Below are 21,453 nucleotides of genomic sequence, written 5' to 3' on the forward strand. Positions count from 1 at the left end.
CCATAGAAACAAACTAACATAAATAAATAAAAAACAGAGAACACTCATCCAAAAAAGGAGTAGCCATTCAAACAAAGAAATATGAACTTTAACTGATATATCGGCTACTGTCATGGCCAAAGAACTTGAGCCTAGTCCTGATCTAAACCCTGAAGTTAATGGACTATCTCAACACACATGAGTTCAGAGAAAGACTAGGCCTAGCTCTCATCCCAGGATAGCAACCCAGAGTCCACAGGCCGAAAGAGTCAGTACCAGTCCAGAGAAAGATCTCGGAGAACGTTTCTTAAAAGGAAGTTTGATTGATGGGGCAGGTCTTTTGAGGAGACTACAAGAGTGAGCTGTGTCTCTGCCTGGATTACTGTTAGTTCTGGCGTGGGTGGTCAGTGATGAGTCTCCAGCTCCAGGATGGTCCACTCTCCCTGCGGGGAAGCAGCATCTTCTGGGGAATAGCTAGTGACGGTGATGCTGGCCGTGGACTCATCCAGTGGAGAGATGAGCTCAGCCCAGCGCTTGAAGCTCTCCTTCTCGTGAGGCAGGAAGGCGTGATTGGCCAGACAGTCTTGCGACAGCGACAGCGTCTGCTTGATAAGGTACTGCGCCAGGTTCAAGTCCTCAGGCACCGAGTTGATCACACCCAGACTGGAGTCCTGCTCGGTCAGCAGCTGCCGCAGCAGGTGCCAGTCCCGCTGGGCAAATTTGCTGTTCCCACCCTCCTTTTCCATCTCGACTTCCTGGTTTTCGTCCTCGTTCTCTTGTTCCCCATGCTCCCCTTCTGGTTCTCGCTCCGTACCCTGCTGTCCTGTGACGCTCGAGTCCCCGTCAGCATTCCTCTCCGCGTCCAAGTTCTGCTCAAAGGCCTCAACCACGTCCATCTCGTAGATGGGAGAGAGGGCTTTGGATGGACGGCGACTATGAGTGCAGCTTTGATCCACTCTGTCACAAGCATCAAAGTCCCCTAAAAGCAATTGACAATACTGCACAATGACCAAAGTGATTCAGCGTTTGGATTTTGTGTTTTTGTACTTTCTTTGTACTTTGTACACTGAACACACAAAAATATATAAAACATATACATACACATTTAATTTAAGAAGCTTTGTGATATTATCTATTCCAGCATTGGTTGATATTAGTTTCACCCCTAATGCAACTGTGTCCTCTTTAAAAATGGTTACAAATGTAAATGTCAAAATCATAACAGCTGAACTGGAATTGGAATTCACCATTGTCATTCACTTGGATGCAAATGTTGGGGAATGAGCAATGGTGGTCCACTGACAAATAAGCTGATCTGAAGAAGCAGCTAAGAGAAACACCAAAGTCTCCAGAGAGATGCGGCTGGACTTTGGGATGTGTGGGAGGAAAGAGAGAGGATGAACAGCTGCCCTACAGGTGATGCACAGAGGAAAAGGGATGCTTCTCTTCACTGCGTCTCTTTACCAGGAGACAAGCCTTTCTGCCAATGCCAAAATAAACTCAGTTACTACGGCAACTCAGGTTTTAGGCAGGCACGAGATATGTTTGTTCTGTTGTTGCTGTTAACTATCACTGAGTCCTGTGCATAAAGTATTGTAAAGATCTGAGTTTTTCTTCTGTTATTATAAAAGACAAATGTTGTAGAACTACCACTAAGCATAGTGCTTTCACTTGCATGGACTAGAGTGCATATGTTCTACCATGAGGTCTCTCATAACACAGTTGTTACATGTTTGCTTGCAGTTTGTTGCTCTTTTTTAACATTAAAGAAAATCCACTGGTTGCAAACAAATGAGGATCATGCAATTAAACGATACTTCACCACGTATTGCTTTTCAGGGTTAAATGCTAGAGTGGTTTTCTCCATTGGAAGAGAGCTATGGAAAGGTGCAGGGGGTGGTACTATACCAGTGAAGAAAGAGACATAGTTGAACCGGGAAGGGGTTTTCTAAAAACATAGCATATACAGAAACTTCTACTGGCACTACAAAATTACATACAAATAAACCAAAAAAACTACAGCATAAAAAACAAAATAATAAATAACATAAGAAATCTACAATTAAGGAGATGGGTACCTACAGACTACAGACACCATGGTCTAGTGGAGAAGCGATCCAAACAGGAGATGACACATGAATTAATAATAATAAAAAAAACATCAATGACACAAGACAACAGTAATACACACAAACACACTCACACACAAAAACTAAAATAATAACACTCACAGACATTTATGGGATTGAAAAATAAATGGACAACAAATTAAAATATGACTTTCTAAGATGTCTTTATGCTGAAAGTGCTTGTTGGGTTGTCTAAACTCAGAGAGTTTATGTGAGGATCAAGAGGAACAGCTGGCAACAGCTGGTACAGGAGAAAGGCGGTCTCACTTGTATACATCTCATATACACGTGAGGCACTCATTTTTCTCATGGAACAGTGTGTTGCCTCAATGGCTGTCACAAAGTCATCTTAAATGTCTCTTTTTGTTTCCCTTTTAAATAATCCATCCACTAGGAGGAGCAACTGTGCCACTTGTGCATATAGTGAATTTAAATAGCCGCAAAAGGGGCTGCATGTCTTCTATGTAAACAGAAGAAAATAAAATAAAAATAATAAATAAACAAAACTGAAATAATAATACCTGGGTATGACTAACACAGAAGTTGTAATGTTTGCATCTTCTTCAATTCTGTATGTACATCAAAGTGCATTGATATAACTAACGCTGATTGGCCTTGCCACAAAGCAACACCTTCTCCAAAAGTGTGTCTGAGCAGGTTCCAAATGTTTTAGAATGAGGAGTCCTGATGGAACTGCTCTTTGCCCTGCTCTGCTGTAAACTGACGTGTCAAGGGCACAGTGGCTCTGGGTCAAGGTAGGTTAAGTTTTTTAAACGTTGACTGAATAGTGTTGTTTGCTTAAAACTACTTTTAAGTGTCTTAAAAGGTTGTAATGGGCCATCTTTCGATAGACACCCTGATGTTACAGACTCAAGTTTAACAAGAAGATTATTTTCAATGAGCTTTGAGATATGGGGATATCTATAGAGTATTATGAATGTGTTGACTCTACGGTGAATAGAAATACTCTTAGACAGATGATTAACATCCTCAAAGAAAGGACAAGTGCCAACAGCATTTGACTTTGAGGAGATTGTATCTTGCAAGGCGTCACTACACTGCAATGTACTAAGTGTGGGGATCTGGGGCTGGAGTGTGGTAAGGTGGGGGGAGTAGTTAGTGCGTTTGTGGGAGGGGCTTGGGAATAGGCTACAGACTTGGGGATGGGGGGCGGGGTCCTAACATTATACATTACCTGCTGGGGAGTGGGATGCCTGGGAGGGGGAGCTGGCTGCCTGCTGTGGCGGCTCGTGTAAGTCCAGCCGGAGCTCAGCCTGCGTGCTGTCAGGGGGCTTGGAGCTGGGAACGCTGCTGCAGTACTGCTCAGTGTGCCTGAGGTCCAGGTGGCAGGGCCTCTCCTGTGGAGGCGGGTCCTGCCCGTTTCGGGCCTCCCCCAGCGTAGGCTCCTGGACCTCGGTCAGGAACACCACCCCCTTGACCTCAGTGTCCTGGTTGTCTTGGGATGTGTTGGTGGAGTGTTTTTGGGGGCAGCGGTCATTGTTTGGGGGGGCCACGGTCTCAAAGACGTCCCCTACGCCTCCCTCCTCCGAGCCCAGCTCCTCACACTCATCCACAGACAGTAGCACAGAGCGGCGGAAGCATGCGTTTGTGGTGGTGGTTGAAGGGGGCGGTTGGAACTGGTTATCCTGCTCGGTGGCGTCTTCGAAGGCCAGGTTGATGATGCCGTGGAACTGGGGCGAGGGTTCAGCCTGAGCGGGCTCCACTCCTTCCGCTCCTCCTCCCCGCCCTCTCAGCACCTCCACCTCAGACATCTCCTCCTCAGACTCCTCTTCCTCTTCCTCCTCCTCCTCCTCTTCTTCTTCCTCTGAAGAGAAGAGCTGATGGTCAGGCACGCTTTTTATCTCCGCAAGATCAATCGCTGGTGCCTCTTGCTGTGTGGGGGTGTCGTCACAACCGGCCAACCATGAGCGAGGCCTGCCAGCGGCTCCCCCTCCTGCTCTCCTCCTTGCAGCTGCTGCCACCTCCTCCTCGCTGGTGGTGTCGGGCTCACGGCCCCTCAGCCGTACCTCCACGCGCAGTGCCCCTCCCGGTCCCGCCGGTCCCTCGCAGGTCTTCAGCTCCTCAGGTGTGCTGGTGTCGCTACTGCTGCGACCCAGGAATTCTGGGCAGCGCATGGTGCCGCAGTGCCAGGCCCCTTCACCGCGGCCCTGCGAGCAGTCATCATCCTGTGAGCCGCCGGCATCGTAGTCCTCCGAACGAGGCTTCATGTCGTCTGATGAGGTGCTGGCCGCGCTGGCCGACTCTGACTCGGGGCTGGCCTGGAGCTGGGGTCTCCGCGGGGGGGCGCCACTCCATGAGTCCTCTTGCGGGGTGCTGCCCAGGCTGGCCAGACTGCTGGGGGTGTCCGCGGGGACAAGAGGGGGAACTTCCGAGTCTCTGGAGGAAGGGTTGTTGGTCTGGTCTACAAGGCGCTGCTGAGGCGCGGTTCTCCCCTCAGAAGGTCGGGTGGAGCCAACAGGGGCAGATTCTCGAGACGACTGTTTGCTCTGTGCTGTTTGGATACCAGACAGGGATTGGTCAGCTGTGCTGGCTGGCTGGGCAGGAATGTTGGGGGTGATAACAGAACTGAGTGTTTGTTGATTGCCAGCATCCTGGAGCTCTGGACTCACTTCTCCTGTTGTGCTGAGAGACCCTGCTGCATATGTGCTGATTTGTGAACTCTGTGGCTCTGACGACAATGGATGTTTTCCAGAAATGTTTCTCTGTTCGACATGAGAGGGTGCCGCACCTGGCTTGCCGTGGCCTGTTGCGGCCTCTTTGTTGCTGGGCTGAGGTTTGGTCTCTGTGTTCTTGGTGCTGGCAGCCTCCTTGGCTGTTTTCTTGGCTGCGGCGGGGCCTTTGGCCTGACCGGCTGCTTTGGGTGCCTCAGCAGAACCCTTAGGCTTTGGTGTGGCTTTGCTGCTGGAGACAGGGGAGGGCTTGGAGGAGGCAGCGGGGGCTTTGGCTGCTCTGCTGGCAGCCGTGGCCGGGGCAGGCTTGGCCACGCGTCGCTTGCTGCCATCCTTCTCCTCCTCTTTCTTGGGGGATGCCAGCTTCCTGGTGCTGGAGGCTGAGCTTGGTCTCGAGCCTACAGAGAAGAGAGGGACACAAAAAAATCACTAAAATGACAGTACAGTTTGATACACAGAAAATATTTTAAATGCATTACTAAATGTGTGTTATTACTGATGGTGTTAGTTAGTATGGCAAGAACTGTGGGTGTCAAAAAATCAAAGACACACAAAAAAAAACCTCAAAGGCGTACATTGAGCCATAAACCGTGGACGTTAACTGGGTTCTAATTGTCCACAACAAAGAAAGAAGCGAAAACCTCACAAGTGATGACTCATAGCAAAGGTGAAAAACATGCTTGAGTAAAACCAGCAAGTCAAACAGATAGCAGCAGTGGTTGAGTCAAATAGACACAACGGAATAATAAAAGACCTAAATGACATGAAATAGGTGAGTGTGAGGAGGCGCACATGCTGGACTAACCGGGGTTGTCAGAAGGGCCAGAGGCGGCTGGGATGGCCCGGCCCTTGCTCTCTGTCCTGGGTGCAGAGGTGGCTGTGGTTGGCCTGCTGGCTGCTCCGCTCTTGACTCTGCTGGTCTCCCTCACAGTGGAGCTGTTACTAGGGCTGAGTCACACAAACACAGCAACCCGTTGGGATGGGGGAACCTTTCAGAACTTTCATAATGGAATCTCCCCATAACTAAATGTCAACCATGAGTGTATCATTTTAAAAAAGGATTCAACATTTTTGGATATGTTATTATTACATTTTTTTTATATACGTTATTATACATTTATTTTAAGATAAGTCATGCATACAGCATACAGTTACGTGGATGACATCAGCACTGATTAAAAATAATGTGAAAAAAACAAACTGTTACTGTATGTAACGGTATACTGTGATGTTATTAAGTGCAATTGCAACTGCCACCAGCAGGTGGAGGTATGGTTCCTGATGCATTTTTGCACCACTGCTCAGGCTGAGCTCATAAGCTGCTCTCTTACCTGCTTGTCTTGTCTGCCTCGGCTTTCGGGCTGGATTTGCTCAGTGTGGTTTTGGCTATGACCTTGGCTTGTGTTTTGGGCCTGAGACCTGGAATGAAAAAGCAGATAAGAGAATTACAAGCTGGACCAGCCTTTGCCAGCCGACGCAAGATCCCTGGGTATAAGCTACATCTCTGCTAGACGTTAATTAATTAGACTGAGGACAAAGCACAGAGGACACTCATCAGTTCTTCTAATTAGTCATGATTCACTCTAGCCAGGAGGATATGTACGTGTGTGGATTTGATTAAAAATGTGGGAAAAAATGTTTTTAGGTTAAAGACTGTTTACTGACAGGCTTTCAAAAGACAACCTCCAGCAACTTCATAATTCTGTGAGTGTGGGGGATAACCTCAGGTGGGTGTAGACCTTGCAAAGTTGGTGATGCATGGTCTGTGATCTGCATATCGAACATAGTAACTAGAATGGATGAGGGAAGCAAGGAAGGAAGGAAGGAAGGAAACAAACAAACAAACAAACAAACAAACAAACACAAACACACACACACACACACACACACACACACACACAGGGGAAATACTCGGTTTTACTAATTCATATTAAGACTCTCAAATTAAATGCAATTACAAAATGCATGTATGTATGCTATATACGTATTTACATAGCTTTTGGTTGGCAATATCCCACACACACAAACACACAAGGCTAGTTGTTGATGCATGCCCGAGTAAGAGAGACACATCCCAACATATTGCCTTGCCCTTTGTGTACTGAAAGGTTATGAGCACAAGAAATGCCAATTATAATCCAAGCAAGATCTATCAGTTCCTCATCCTAATGAATGTGGCAGGCAGGCATTAAGCAGGAGTACAGGTTGTCCTGAATGTCAGAGAAGATAGGAGAGGGAAGGGAAGAGAAGGGAAGGGAGGATGGAATGAATGGTACTCTCTCTCTCTATGTATCTATCTTCAGTATCTGTCTGTTGGCTAAGGCAGAGCTGTGACAGAAACCCTGTTATAACCAGAGGATCCTGTTATCATTCTAAACTATTACCCACTCCTGAACTTACAATTCATTTGAGAAATTGACAAACATAACACACACATACACATGCGCACACACACTGCAGACAAGATAAGTGGTTAGTCATAGTGTTTGTGTGTGTGTGTGTGTGTGTGTGTGTGTGTGTGTGTGTGTGTGTTTGTGTGTGCGCTCCAGAGGGAAAGCTGAGTGTTGACCTTCAGCGCCTGTGGCTGTGGGTGATACATGTGTGTCTGTGTGTTTGTGTGTCGCCCCTATTCTGTCATGGCAGAGTCAGTCACTTCCTCACAGGGAAAATCAGATAGCGAGATTAGAGAGAGATGGGCAGATGACCGAGCACAGGGAAGGGCTTCAAATGGGGAACAGAGAGAGGGCTGAGCAGAGACAAAGACGGAGAGATAAAGAGTAGAGAGGGAGAGAGAAGAGGAGGAGAAAATTAACTGAAAGAGGCAAACAGAGCAGAGAGAAAAAAAATGCTTCATGTTCCTGTGAAGCAATGAAGCGGATCACTCTAGTGAACTGAGTCTCATTCCCTCCCACCTCATAGATCTGTGACGGAGAGCAACTGAAACACCTATAAACACACACATACAGTCACACAGATACATATAGTCACATACACACACATACAGTCACACACAAACACATACAGTCACACACAAACACACACACATACAGTCACACACCAAAACATACAGTCACACACACACACAGACGTCAAAGATGGCTTCAAGTTCTACTGAAACAAAACACATTCAGTGACCTCAAAAGGCACAGAAACGACACTGAAACATCCACAAACAAACATATACTGACAGACAGACCTTGATACTACTACTTCATCTTGATACTACTACTTCCCAAACACTCACTGACTCTCAAACACACAGCTCACAAAATCTGTGGGCAACAACATAAATACGCACGCACGCACGCACGCACGCACGCACGCACGCACACACACACACACACCTTTTGTAGCTAATGGACATACAGACCAAACCATGATGACTCAAAACTTTACAAAATATTAAAAAAGAGTACTATCCAATCAAGCCCACCACCAACAAACACCCACACTCACAACACACAAGCAAAGAAACACAAAAACTGTCTGCATTGAACCTGCACACTCCCTCCCTCCTGAGGTCCACTGAACCTGCACTCCCTCCCTTCCTGCCACCTGAGGTCCACCGAACCAGCTAATCTGCTAAACGCTCACTCAAGTAGCTCCACAACAACCAGCAAGTCGGTCTGTGAGTGATAGCTATTTTTAGCAGCTGTTCTCCTCTGCCAGAGCAACAGAAACAGAACAGAACAGGACAGCAGCCACAGGGATGAGGAGGATGGAGCTGCTGGACTGAGGTGTGGCGCTGAGGCAGACAGGATCGGACACTTTTATTTGCTGATGATGTCTGTCTGCCTGCCTGCTGCCTGCCTCCTACCTTGTGATACTGTGTGCGTGTGTGTGTGTGTGTGTGTGGGGGGGGTGATGGTACACTAATTCAGTATAGTTTAATCTAATTTTGTGTTTTGTTGTTGATGACGCTGAGCTCCAAAAAACATTTCACAGTTTCACAGTTCTTGAAAGCTGAAGGTAGAAGTGGTCTGGGTCTATAAGATTGTGTGTGGTTTTGGATATACAACAGTGTGTGTGTTTGTGGGTGTGTGTGGGTGTGTGTGTGTGTGTTATGCAGACAGACACAAAGTGTGGCTGGAAAGCGGGGTGTTTTGTGCTGTGTGGGTGAGGTTGTTTTGTGCGCTCTGACCTGTGGCTGACTGGCCGTTGGTGCGGAGGCTCCCGGAGCTGTTGTCTGGAGAGGCGCTGCCCGACGTGGAGGGTGTTGGTTGGGGCTTGAGGCCCGAGGGCGAGTCCTTGCTCGGCTTTGAGGGCTTAGCCGTCCTGTTCTGACTCGCCGTGGCACCCCCTGGGGATGGAGCAGCTTTGGACCTGGCACCCATGGTGGTGATCTTCTTGTCCTGAGAGTCCTTTGTGGCCCCTGCTTTCCCCGTGGGCGACCCCTTGGGGCCGTTGGCAGTGGAGCTGGCTTCTGCCCTTCGCGCCGCGGTAGCCGCCGTGCCGTTGACAACTGGCTTGGTGGGGGCAGCAGCAGTGGACGCCACTTTGGCTTTGGCAGTGGTGCTCCTGTCAACAGGGACCCGGGCTTTGTCACTCTTGGCCCGCACGGAGTCTCCATTGCTGGGCTTTCCGGCTGTGCCCCTCCCTGCAGGGGAGGTGTGGGCAGGGGTGCCCAAGCCGTCAGACTTCATGTTGTTGCTACAGGCAGCTGGTGAGGAGGACGAGGAGGAGGAGGAGGAAGGGCGCTGGGGGGGTTTGGAGGCCCGGAGGGGCCGATGTGTGGGGGGGCTTTCAGACGGTGACGCAGGACCTGAGGCGCATTTCACACGCCTCTGCTACGGGAGCAGGGAAAGAGAAATAGCGTGGAAGAGAGAGATCGTGAGAGAGAGACAAGAGTAAGACTTTAAACGGCTGAAGGGATTCTACATCTAGCCAATGCCATCTGGTCGCCATGTAATCAAAGCAAACTGTTGCATGACTGTTGCAAGACAAGAGTTCTAACATGCCTCTGTGTCATATCAAACCCTAGCTACGAGACATTGTCCAGAGAGCACAAGACCTTTTTTATTATTACCTCTTACTTTACAATTTCATCTTCAGACAACACTGGCCATGTAGTGAAACGTCTCAACGAGCAGTGCCAAACAGTCTGGTAAAAGGTTATTGTCACCCTGTGAGTGGACTCATCTGCCGGTCCGGCACAACTCTGATGTGGTTGACCTTTATGAGCAAAGCCACAGTGGAGCGCTTGTTGTCTGCACGGATAATGTGCTCAACCACCAACCTATAATTACAGCCCTTCCATATCACTGCTCTCCCTCGCTCTCTATCTCGATGGGACCTCCCCGTGCAGAGTTAATCAATGGCGGAGACAGGAGAGGGCTTTGTTTTTATCACTGTGAACGCTGGGAGAGAGAGAAGGAGGAAAGGAAGGAGGGTTTTCTGTGTCGATTGGGAGGAATTACAGCACGCCAGCCGTGCTTCCTGCTTAGCCATGCGGAGCTAGAGCCCAGGAGAGAATGAGGGGAGGGGAAAGGCAGTAGATCATCACCCTTTACATCAAACGACTTCCTGTCAACGGCCATCAGGTACCCATCTTCTCCTTTGGCCGGCTTCACTTGTTTTTCGTTCGTTTTGGTAATGAGACGATGAAGTTGATTTCCATTGCCAATAAGAGGCTAATGGCAGCATCAGCTACTCTCTCCTGCTCATTAAAAACACACACACACTTCTACTCCAGTGTTTCTGCTACACTTCCACACTTCAAAAAACCAAACCCTTCACAGCTTAACACTCTGGGTTCTCTTAGGCCCACACAGGGCACTGTGTTCTCTCTCCTCTCTGGAATCAAGTGCTACTTTAGCGATATAGCGTGACGATGCCACGCTAAAGTCCAAGCACGGAGCATTCCTGCCATCGAGCTGCCAGCAGGTGGGGTGAGTGCAGTGAGGTGTGTGACAGGCTGACGGACAGAGACCACGGAACTGCTGCTTGTTACAATAAGGAACAATGGTTTTGCATTCTCACTCAGTAGCTGCTCTGAAGCAGTTGCTCCGATATTTATTAAGTAGGATGATGTGAATTTGTTAATTCATTGAAACATACCTGAGAGCTGGTGAGAACAGGTTTTTTGCAGAGCCTCTTGGCGTCTCCCTTATCTAGTGCAGCTGTGGCAAAGAAAAGCAAGCAAGAAAGGGTGAGGAGAGAGAGATAGAGAGAGAGAGAGAGAGAAAGATTGGGAGGGAAGAGAAGCTGTCAGTTAAATCAAGACAAATTACCTTCATTGCACCTGCTTGAAATAGACTGCATTACCATCTCAATGACAGTAACAGAACAGCATAGAATCCATGGCTCAGTAAGGTGTTTATGTCTCACTCAGCACCATTCAAAGTCCAATAAATCCCTCAATCACATCGCTCTGAGTGCCAAGGATTCCCATCAACAACCCATCACTACTATAATTTCTGGGAACCACTACATCAGAGCTACATCATCACCACATCAGACAGATACCAAAACTATATCACTCTGCTGTCATTCTTTCATCATCCTTTAATCACTCTCCCATTACTTTTGCAGTGGCCTTTTATCAAGACCTTTTCAGATTCGTGTTGGGCTCTCATCACGTATCTGTATGTATCTGCTCTCTGCCAAACATCAAATCTCTTGCCAAAGCCTGAGCTGGTCTGTGTTTACACGGAGTGGCTCAGTTGAACCGAGTAAGACTGCTCAAGTCTGAAGACACTCAGCACACTAAAGGCACAGCATTATCACTCTGAGAAAGAGAGAAAACAGAGGGGAGAGAGAGAGGGATAGAGAGAGAGAAAGAGAGAGGGAGAGAAAGAGGAATCAGCATAATGTGTCTCGTTTCCATTATCTCTTCCTCCTGCTACCTAAATCTGTCACTAAAAGCTGGCTGAAAGGGACTGCTATCAAAGAACATCTGACTCCCCGGAGACACAAGCCGTATCAGGACCAGAGCTGCGGCTGTTCTCATGATTGTTTGCTCTGTGTGTGTGTGTGTGTGTGTGTGTGTGTGTGTGTGTGTGTGTGTGTGTGTGTGTGTGTGTGTGTGTGTGTGAGTGTGTGAGTGTGTGAGTGTGTGTGTGGGGGGGGTGTTGACGTGTGAATACACTAATTTGCATACCTTTGTGGGCATATATCTCTTTGAAAGTGCAAGCGTGTGTGTGTGTGTACATATGTTCACACGTGCATATGTGCGTGTGTGTGCTGGCTTGAATGAGAGAGAATTCTTCAGAGCAGGAATGTCAGAGGGATGTAAACCGTCAGACAGATGCATAATTCATGCTGTTTCTGCCCCGGTCTGCACACATGCACTGACAGAGAGGAGCAGAGAGAGAGAGGGGGGAAACAGAGCAGGGCTTTATTCAGCTCTCATTATGAGCAGATCAGATCCACGCTGCCGGACTACGGCTAGCCCTTCTCTCCCTCTCCTCTACTCTCTTCTCCTCTCTCCCTTTCCCTCTCCACCTCCCCCGCCTGCCTGAAGAATGTACAAACGTGCTGAGCCAAGCGCCATCAGCACGCTAGCGCTCAACAAGCTTCAGTAACGAGGCTGTTGACACATGCAGACAAAAATATTGAATGAGAGAATGAAAAATAGAGAGAGAGAGAGTGGGAGAGGGAGAGGGAGAGAAGGGGGAAACAGAGAGGAAGCGATGATAGAGATAGAGGGATAGAACTGAGATAGAGGGAAGTAAAAATAAAAACAAAGGCAGATGATATGCACATAGAGGGATAAAGAGGTAAAAAGGAAAAGATAGGCTGAGAGAGGGAGAGAGAGACCCATCTGTTCTAACAATAGCATGACGGACACTGAAGAGGCTTTACAGCTGCCCCCGCCAGGTCGTTAGCCAGCGTCTGCTTGGCGGGGCTCTGGCTCCCATTTAACCACACACACACGCACACACACACACGCGTGCGCATGCACACACACACACACACCAACGCACACACACACACGCACGCACTCACACACACGCACACACACGCACACACACGTGCGTACACACGCACTGCAGTTATGAGCTGTGTGTAAGGAGCTGCAGCAAGTGTGTTTGTGTGTGTGTGTGTGTGAAAGCGAAAGAGAAAGGACTCACCTGCTTGAATCCGCTCGCGGTGGCGTGCTGGCAGGCTCTCCCATCCCCTGGTGTGGCGCACAGCAAAGTAAGACTGGAGCAGGAAGGTCCAGAGCTTTGCGCGCAGAGCCCGCACCTCTCGCCTGAACGGCTGCCAGAGTAACACAGAGTCAGAGTCACAGAGAGAGAGGCAGGGAGAGAACGAGAGATGGAGAGAAGGAGGGACAGGGAGAGAGAGAGAGAGAAGGGAAGGGAGTAAGGAGGGGAGGGATCAGGCGGTGCAAGAAGAGGGGGGGGGGACACTGGAGCGAATCAGCAGCTGCTTAAGAGACCCCGTCGTCATGGCAACCCACCTCCTCCTCCTCCTCTTTTCTCTCCGTCTCTCATACAAACACACAAACACTCCACCCCTTTACGCAGAAGCCAGAATCCCACTCGAGTTCCATTGAGCTAAACTGATGATGTCACCAGCCAAGACCCATCTCCCACCTCCTCAATGAATATAAAATTCAATTAAGATCAACAAACAAACACATGTAATAAACAACACTAAAACCCAAGTCAAGCCCAGCTAGCCTCTCTGGGACTGAAGGCAGATTAAAGAAGGCCACACCCTCTCCTTGTGGTCCTCCTCCTCCTCCCTCTAATCCAGGCTGCCTCTCCGTCCCTCTCTTTCCCCAGCACTAGCCTCCAATCTCTGCCCTTCACTCTGTAAACTCTGAGAGCCATTCCACCCTACCAGGGTTGTTCACGTTTTGCCTTTACTTAACATGATTTTTGGCTTTTTTTTTTTCAATGTTGTAGCATTGCTTGTAACTTTAATTGAGGGCATTCTGATCTTTCTTAAACTAAACAGGTTAAGACATACATCAAGACCTAACGAGATGCAGGATGACTGAATATATACTTGTGTATTGTTACATATTTAATGTATGTCAACCAATGTATGTTTATCTGTATCATAACGTGTGCATGTGTGTGGTAGATTGATTGATAGAGATTGATAGAGACAGAGAGGAAAGAGAGAATATCCACCGTGTGAGCTGTGTGGTTCCCAACAGTCAGTGTCACCCTCTTATAATCCAGTATGCCAAAGGACACAGACATTATAGGAGGGCTTAAATCCTGGGATCAGAGGAGGTCCTTAGTCACTACGGCAACACGTGTCTCTCTCTCTTCACACACACACACACACACACACACACACACACACACACACACACACACACACACACACACACACACACACACACACACACACACACACACACACACACACACACACACACACACACACACACACACACACACACACGTATTTACACTCACTAACCCCACTGCACGAGACTCCCCTCTGAACCAAACCGCATGTGGCCAGGTCAGCTAAACGAACATGGATAATGTGGATAACGTGGATTAAATGTCCTCATCAAACTCAGAACACTGAATAATCCTCATGTGTCTTTGCTCATCAAGCCATGTTTATTGCCACACTATCTTTAAAATATGGTAATATAAACTAAGAGTTGAATTTATTTAAATCACATTTACTCCATTCATCACATTTTATTTGCGCTGAGGATTTTAGTGTTTTGATCCTATGATACATATCAAGTATTAATAAAGGTAATGGTTAATCAGCAAAGACAGTTCCAGATATCCTCCCTGATGAACAACAGAACCCAGCCAGGAGAGTGCTATTTTTAACCCAGTAAAGCCACACAGGCCTCTGCCATATGGATTCAGGCTGAGAAAGGACCTGACTCTCACCAACGGTCAGTGACACAATCATTTTGCAGTTGCTGACCCCAGTCACCTCTTCCACTTCCTCTCTCTCCATTTCCCATGACCCTATGTCTATGAGTCTATGTACTCCTAGTGCCTTCATCTCTTTACTGTCTTCACAGCCTTACTGCAGTATTCTTGTTTCAGCAGCACCGCACAGACGTGGTGCAGTGCTGTTTTCAAGGGGTTGAAATACACACTCTTTTCTTTATGCCATTCAAATCACCTAAGTCAGCACCTCAGATACTGAAGGAGTCTATCTAGTGTCCTGACTCTTTTCAAAGGGACAAACAGCATGACCTACAGCAACACCTACAGTTCCTTTAGGACGTTTTCAAATTATGTTTGCCTGTACATACAGTATGTGTGTAAACATTAAACATGACTATAGAAATCACTCATGGTAAAACATATTTCTGTAAAATAAACATATAAAATACCTACAAATCCTAATCTAATCCAGATGATTTAGCCTGTGTTTATTCAATTATGACAGATTCTCAGAAATGAATGCAGAAGAATAAATGTGATTACAAACATGATCATGACTGTGAATGTAAATTTGCAAGCAAGCGATTTGGAATGCTTGGATAAACATTGGAGGCCTGGGCACATTCTTGCCATGTCATCTCTCTCCAATGAGCCTTAAATATGGGTACACACACACACACACACACACACCTCCACTTCTTCCTGCTGCTGCTGAGAGTCATCGGGGCCGAAGCCAGAGCCGCAGGCGTCCAGCAGTGTGACCGTCTCCTCGAGGCCGTCACCACACAGCTGCTGCACCGCCACAAACAGCTCGCAGCAGTTCTCCACGGCAACCGCTTCCCTCACCGCCGCACACAGCTTCCTCAGTAGCGCCGGGTCCTGGGTGAATGTCTCTCTCTGCAACACACGCACACACACAGACAAACACACACACGCACACACACACACACACACACACAGACAAACACACACACGCACACACACAAGCACACAAACACTCACACAAACACGCACACAAAGACATTCACAAGAGGATGATAATGTTGCAATGATTGCATTAATTTGTTTTGCTACACACAAGCGTATGTAATGACCAATTTAGAGGATTCGTTTATATATTCTGTGAGGTCATAAGACCAAATGCATCTTTGCATACATCTTGCCATAGACGTTCAATCCCACGATTTGTGTACGGAGGTTTTTTGTCGCATTTTCTCCCTTTATAAATCTTAAAGCTTAACGTCCTCCTACAACTATCCTTATATTATTGAATTGGATAAGCATAGTTTATCATGTGTCTTTTGGCAGTATAGCTGGCAATGTCATGCTGTGAAAGCTTTTGTTCCATTTTTGCAGGGTATTCCAGCCCGGTACACAGAACTTCATAGGGCATATCCTGGATGGCTAGTGGGAAAGACACAGGTGTTTATCTGTCCTTCATATGACTATATGCTATCAAAATAAATTTGAGGATGGTACCATAACTGGTTGCCTATAAAACCATACCTCAAAAAGTATCAAATTGTTGCCTAGTGTTATTATAAATTAGTATTGATATGCTAATTCAACTTTTTTTCAAATATCCAACTGATCCATCATCTTTTGGTGCTTGTATTTCAATGAGTACAGTAATAACAGTGAAAAACCTACAAAATGAACGACATATGCGTGAGAATTCCTGACCGTAGTGACACACAGACCTTTAAGCCTACTTGCATCACCGTTTGTTCCTCTTAGTGTCGCCAGTTTGCAAATTACATCATTAATATCATGCGTATGCCACTTTCAGAGCATGTACCCGGTAAGTACCTTTTCATAAAAATGTGTAGAAAGGAGCTCAGCACAATTTCCGTGCGTTCCCACCGTTTATACACGTGGCCCATAATCTGGAAGAATGAACATCATTAAGAGAACGGAAGCCTTTTATGGGATTCTTGTGCCGTCACACTCGATGTGAATGCCAAATGAATGATTGAGTGTTTCTGTGATGGTCCAAATGGAGACAACTGCTTCTGGTTCTGCAGTACATACTATGCTTTCTCTGGTTTTGCAGTACATTCTATGCTTTCTCTGGTTCTGCAGTACATTCTATCCTTTCTCTGGTTCTGCAATACACACTATGCTTTCTCTGGTTCTGCAATACACACTATGCTTTCTCTGGTTCTGCAGTACACACTATGCTTTCTCTGGTTCTGCAGTACACACTATGCTTTCTCTGGTTCTGCAGTACATACTATGCTTTCTCTGTAAACAAGACTAGATGTAGACATTAAGCTACGTAGCCACAATGAACAACAAACTCAGAGTGACTGATATGGACCAATCTTTCTCATATACTTAAGGAGTAAAACTATGCACATCTGCAGACACAACGCTGAGTTTTTCCAAGTGGATATGACATCAAAGCAAGACTATGCTGCAGAGCCTGTCATCCCTTTGTCATCACTAGAAAAGGTTCTCACCTTCCTTGGGGCAATGCCACAATGAAAGCACCATGTATTCTGTCAGTCTTTTCTATAACAGTGAAAAAAAAATGTACTAGCTACTCTTTCAATGTCATGTTTTTGCAGAAGTTAGTATTTTGTGGGATGGCATGGCCTTCCACTTGGCTAACATCAAAGCTCACAACTGCTACAAGACATTAAGAGCCCCTGCAGAAGTATTTCCATTTTTGAACACAGAAAAATGGCCTACATCCCCCACTCCACCCCAATCAAATACAGACTGATCTACTGGTGTCTATTCACTGTGTGTTTACCTATAACTGTGTGAGGATTGAACATTTGCTAAAGGCCACTGACTAGGACATGAGTGCTTCTCTCTCTCTCTCTCTCTCTCTCTCTCTCTCTTTCTCTCTCCCTCTCTCCCTGTCTGTCTCTGTCTCTCTCTCTCTCTCTCTCTGCCTCCCTCCCTACCTCCCTCTCTCTCTCCCTCGGTTTCTCTCTCTGCTGTGGGTGACGGACTGTAGGCTGGATGTGATGAAACACCCCGAGACCTCTCGCTGTCTCTCAGGGACACACATCCTCCCATGCGCGTCAGAGCCTATTTGTTGTGCGGACGTGAGGAGTGTCAGCAGAGCCTGTGCCAGAGGACAGTGCATATTCTCAGTCCCAGTGACAGCAGCACACAGAGGGAGAGAAGCAGGGAGACCAAATACTGTACAAGAGTACAGACCACTTCAACATATGTATACAATTGCTACCTGTTTAACGTGTGGAGGAATTCTGAAAACTTGCTGGCATGCATATATGCATATGTCTGTGTGCTTACGTGTTTGTGTATGCTTGCTTACATGTGCATGTGTCTGTGTTGAGTGACTATGGATTGATGTGTCTGTGCTTCTTACGTGTCAACAACATAGCACCAGATGATGACCAATGCTATTTTTAAAGTAGCCACAAATGACTATTTTGTATGTCTTCAGTATATCACAACTTTAAACAAAGGGAGGACATAAACATTTTAAAGTTCTTGTGTAAGCAATATTGAATTAGAGGTTGTGATATCATTATGAATATTAGTATGGCTGGGAAACATGCCTCGTCACTGTACTGGAAGTAACTTGTATGATTAAAATAAATTTCACAGCGCCATCATAGAAATCATCACATATACTGGTCCACATGATCAGCTTTAAAATGGTGTGAATTTTAGACAGCATTGTGGCGTGTGAGTATGTGCGTTTGCATGCAGTGGCTTCCGCCTTTGCAAATTGCCTAACTAGCTAGCATCTGGCGAAGCAAGCCTGAGGCTGCAGCGCTCCACTCAGCTGTTCTCTGCTCAAACTATCTGACTGACAGTGATGGCTTTGGGCAAGGAGTGTGGCTTGTTATCTGGTAGCAGTCATGTAGATGATAAGTGCACGTGTGGGTCTGCAGCATGTAGCCTAGCTGTCCTCCTCATGTCCTATCCATGTAATGTCTATTTCCTGGCACTGCAGATGCTGTAGACATTTACACAGATGAACTATGCTCAGATATTACTGTATGTGGATATTTGCATGTAAGCATGAGTGTTGTGTGTGTGTGTGTGTGTGTGTGTATGTGTGTGTGTGTGTAATGTTTCTGTCTGTGAAGTCGTCTTCTTCTTTAGAGTTACTGCAAGTACTGCATGGGCTCGAGTGTGTGTAGAGAAATGTGTAGAGGTACAGTCACCATCATTCACTATATTTTCAGCTGATCACTGCATTCTGTCTGCCAGTAAGAATGGATGCCTGCTGCCACACATATGCTCACCTACTCTGTGTGTGCGCGCGCATGTGTGTGTATCAGTGTGGGATAACAAGGAAGAGTGTGAGCTTGTCTATTATACATTTCAGTATCCCTGGAGAGCAACACGGTGTGATAATAGTTCTAACAGTGCAGTGGTTCTCAAACTTTTTCTGTCATTCCCCACTTTGGACAAGGGGGTCTTTTTAAGCCCCACTTGTCCCTCATCGCTCTTATAAAATGGTAGGGCAAGCTTAAAATTGTCAAATGTATTGAAATAACGATAAGTTCTAAATTTTAATAAATAACAGTTAAAAGATAGAGAAAATCAATAACAAACAACATCAGTTCAGAAATAGAGAAAATAAAAGTGCAATGGTGTCAATCAAAAATAAAGAAAAAGGAGCTTACTTTGTGATTGTGTTATCAATGGTAGGCCAAGCTTAAAATCTCCCTTGTACGTCGCTTTGGATAAAAGCGCCTGCTTAATGACTAAATGTAAAATTGTCAAATTTATTGAAATTTTCAATTTTCTTTTAGGTTGAGTTTTTGGTGGATCAGCTGTTTTTTTTCCGCCACTGGTACTGAATCGCCAACCTTTGTATTTTGTGTCACCAATGTATCCATAACGTCAATATGAGCCTATCGCCCACTACACCTTCATGCTCCATGAAAGTTTTTTTTTCATTGTCGTGCTGCAATTAATACGCCAATGTCAATACAAATCTTCGCACTATGGTTCAAGGTCACATTTTCATCCTGGTCCCCCATATAGTGTAAAAACAGTGTTGTATAATGGAGCGGCTCCTATTATGTATAATGTATAATGGAGCAACACGGAGGCTACAGGGTGGGTGTGGTAGAGCTAGAGAAAGAGAGAGAGAGAGAGAGAGAGAGCAAGCGAGCGAGAGAGAGAGAGAACGTTGATGCACACGGATAGATGTAGCTACCGGAGCAAAGTTATGTTGCTATAACTTTGAAATTTGTGCAACCAGTGTGGAGAATATCCACGGGCCAAAGCCATTCACTTGATCAGACCGAAGGGAAAGGAAGATAACCCCGGAGTTTAGAATATAGAGCACTTCGGCCCTGGAGCAGTAAACAAAAGTCTCCCCTGTAATCTCTGACTACGACTAGCAGGAAAGGTTAACAACAGGCTAATTAATACAATACAATACAATACTTAATAGGCTAATGGATACAATATTTCTTTGTTTGAGTGTGGTTGTTAAGTGCGATGGGGGTGTATGATCGTTATTGTGTATAAAGGAAGGCACTGCAATGGGAAAATCTTCCGTTCATCGCGTTCGTTCGCACTCCACCTGTCACGTCTCTACGCCCCACCAGTGGGTCGCGCCCCACACCTTGAGAAATGCTGTAATAGTGTGACATGTTCTTTTATAGTGTGACACATTTACATTTGCCTGTTAAAGTCTGTATGTTCATGCACAGGTGTCTGTATTGTATGTGTGTGTGTGTGTGTGTGTGTGTGTTTTTGTGTGTGTGTGTGTGTGTGTGTGTGTTTGTATGTGTGCCTTACCCTGCGGAAGTTGTGGAAGGCCTGTGTGTGCATGACCTGGGGCAGGTATGTGACGGTCAGACACAGGCTCTGCTCTTGAAGCTCATTGGCCAGGCTCAGTACTTGCCGCGCCCACTTCACCTCTGGCAAACAGCCAATCAATTGTTCGCTCTTGCAGAGCACCGTCACTGCAGTCTGCACTGTCTGTATTCACACATATACACACACATATACACACACACAAACACATTGTTACTGCAGTCTACATTGTTTGTAAGACGACCTTGAAAAACAAAACATATTTAATCAAACTGCACATTTCCTTTTAATGTTTCATGCATTCAGACAACGAAACACTTTCCCTTCTCCGTTTTCCCCCATTTCTCTCCATCCTCTTCTCACCCCTATCACTTAGTTTCTATCTATCCCCCCCTTTTTGATTTGAAAGCTAATCAGACATTCATTCCACACAACATCATAGTTATCTAAAATAAGTCTGCATGAAAACTACCTCTAAATAAATACATTCATGCTTAGATTTTGCCACTGTGGTTGAGCCACTACAGCATGAATAAAGACCCTGTTTGTTTTATGCCCATGACTGTGTTGTTTCACTAGGGCAGTAATATTAGCCACTGGCCGCCACTGTGTTAGCAGAGGATGATGTCAGCTCTTACATCCTGTGTCAGGGATAAAGGCTGTTCTTACACATGTCCACTTCTAATCCTCTCGGCTGCACTGCTGTTTTACATCATAGCTGGCAATCAAACCAAGGACCAAAATCCCCTGCACAACAAGAGCTTTTGGCTTGTTCTCTCATTTCTACTGGACAATAACAACTGCGATACACACCAACACCATTTTTCACTTGATACTTAATCTGCCTGCGGTTCAGCTCTTCATCCATTTATTTGCTTAAAATATTTCTGCCTGGAGAAACCCTAGTAAATATGTGTGACTGTGTTATTTTCTGACTAACATTCCCTGTTGTTACTCCCATATGAATAACTCCCTATTTGTATTAGATAATTTTGTTTGTTTCACGAGGGGACAAATATTAAAGCACACACACATACAGCACACACTTGCAGGAGGGGGCCA

General features: G+C 46.2%; 1 protein-coding gene across 1 annotated transcript in view; it reads right to left on the bottom strand.

Moving 5' to 3' along the window:
* Positions 1-312: 312 nt before the first annotated feature.
* btbd8 (BTB domain containing 8) overlaps positions 313-21,453 on the bottom strand; it is a 43,587-nt gene continuing 22,446 nt past the window's right edge. Inside the window, exons 11-19 of the mRNA XM_080833160.1 lie at positions 20,374-20,556; positions 15,316-15,522; positions 12,871-13,000; positions 10,856-10,917; positions 8,940-9,585; positions 6,130-6,217; positions 5,604-5,746; positions 3,304-5,196; positions 313-958 (exon numbers count right to left, since the gene is read on the bottom strand). Of these exons, the coding sequence (XP_080689286.1) occupies positions 384-958; positions 3,304-5,196; positions 5,604-5,746; positions 6,130-6,217; positions 8,940-9,585; positions 10,856-10,917; positions 12,871-13,000; positions 15,316-15,522; positions 20,374-20,556 (3,927 nt within the window). The 3' untranslated portion in view covers positions 313-383. The remainder of the gene's footprint in view (positions 959-3,303; positions 5,197-5,603; positions 5,747-6,129; positions 6,218-8,939; positions 9,586-10,855; positions 10,918-12,870; positions 13,001-15,315; positions 15,523-20,373; positions 20,557-21,453) is intronic.

This window comes from Sprattus sprattus (genome assembly GCF_963457725.1).
Source record: "Sprattus sprattus genome assembly, chromosome: 2".
Classification (NCBI taxonomy): Eukaryota; Metazoa; Chordata; class Actinopteri; order Clupeiformes; family Clupeidae; genus Sprattus; species Sprattus sprattus.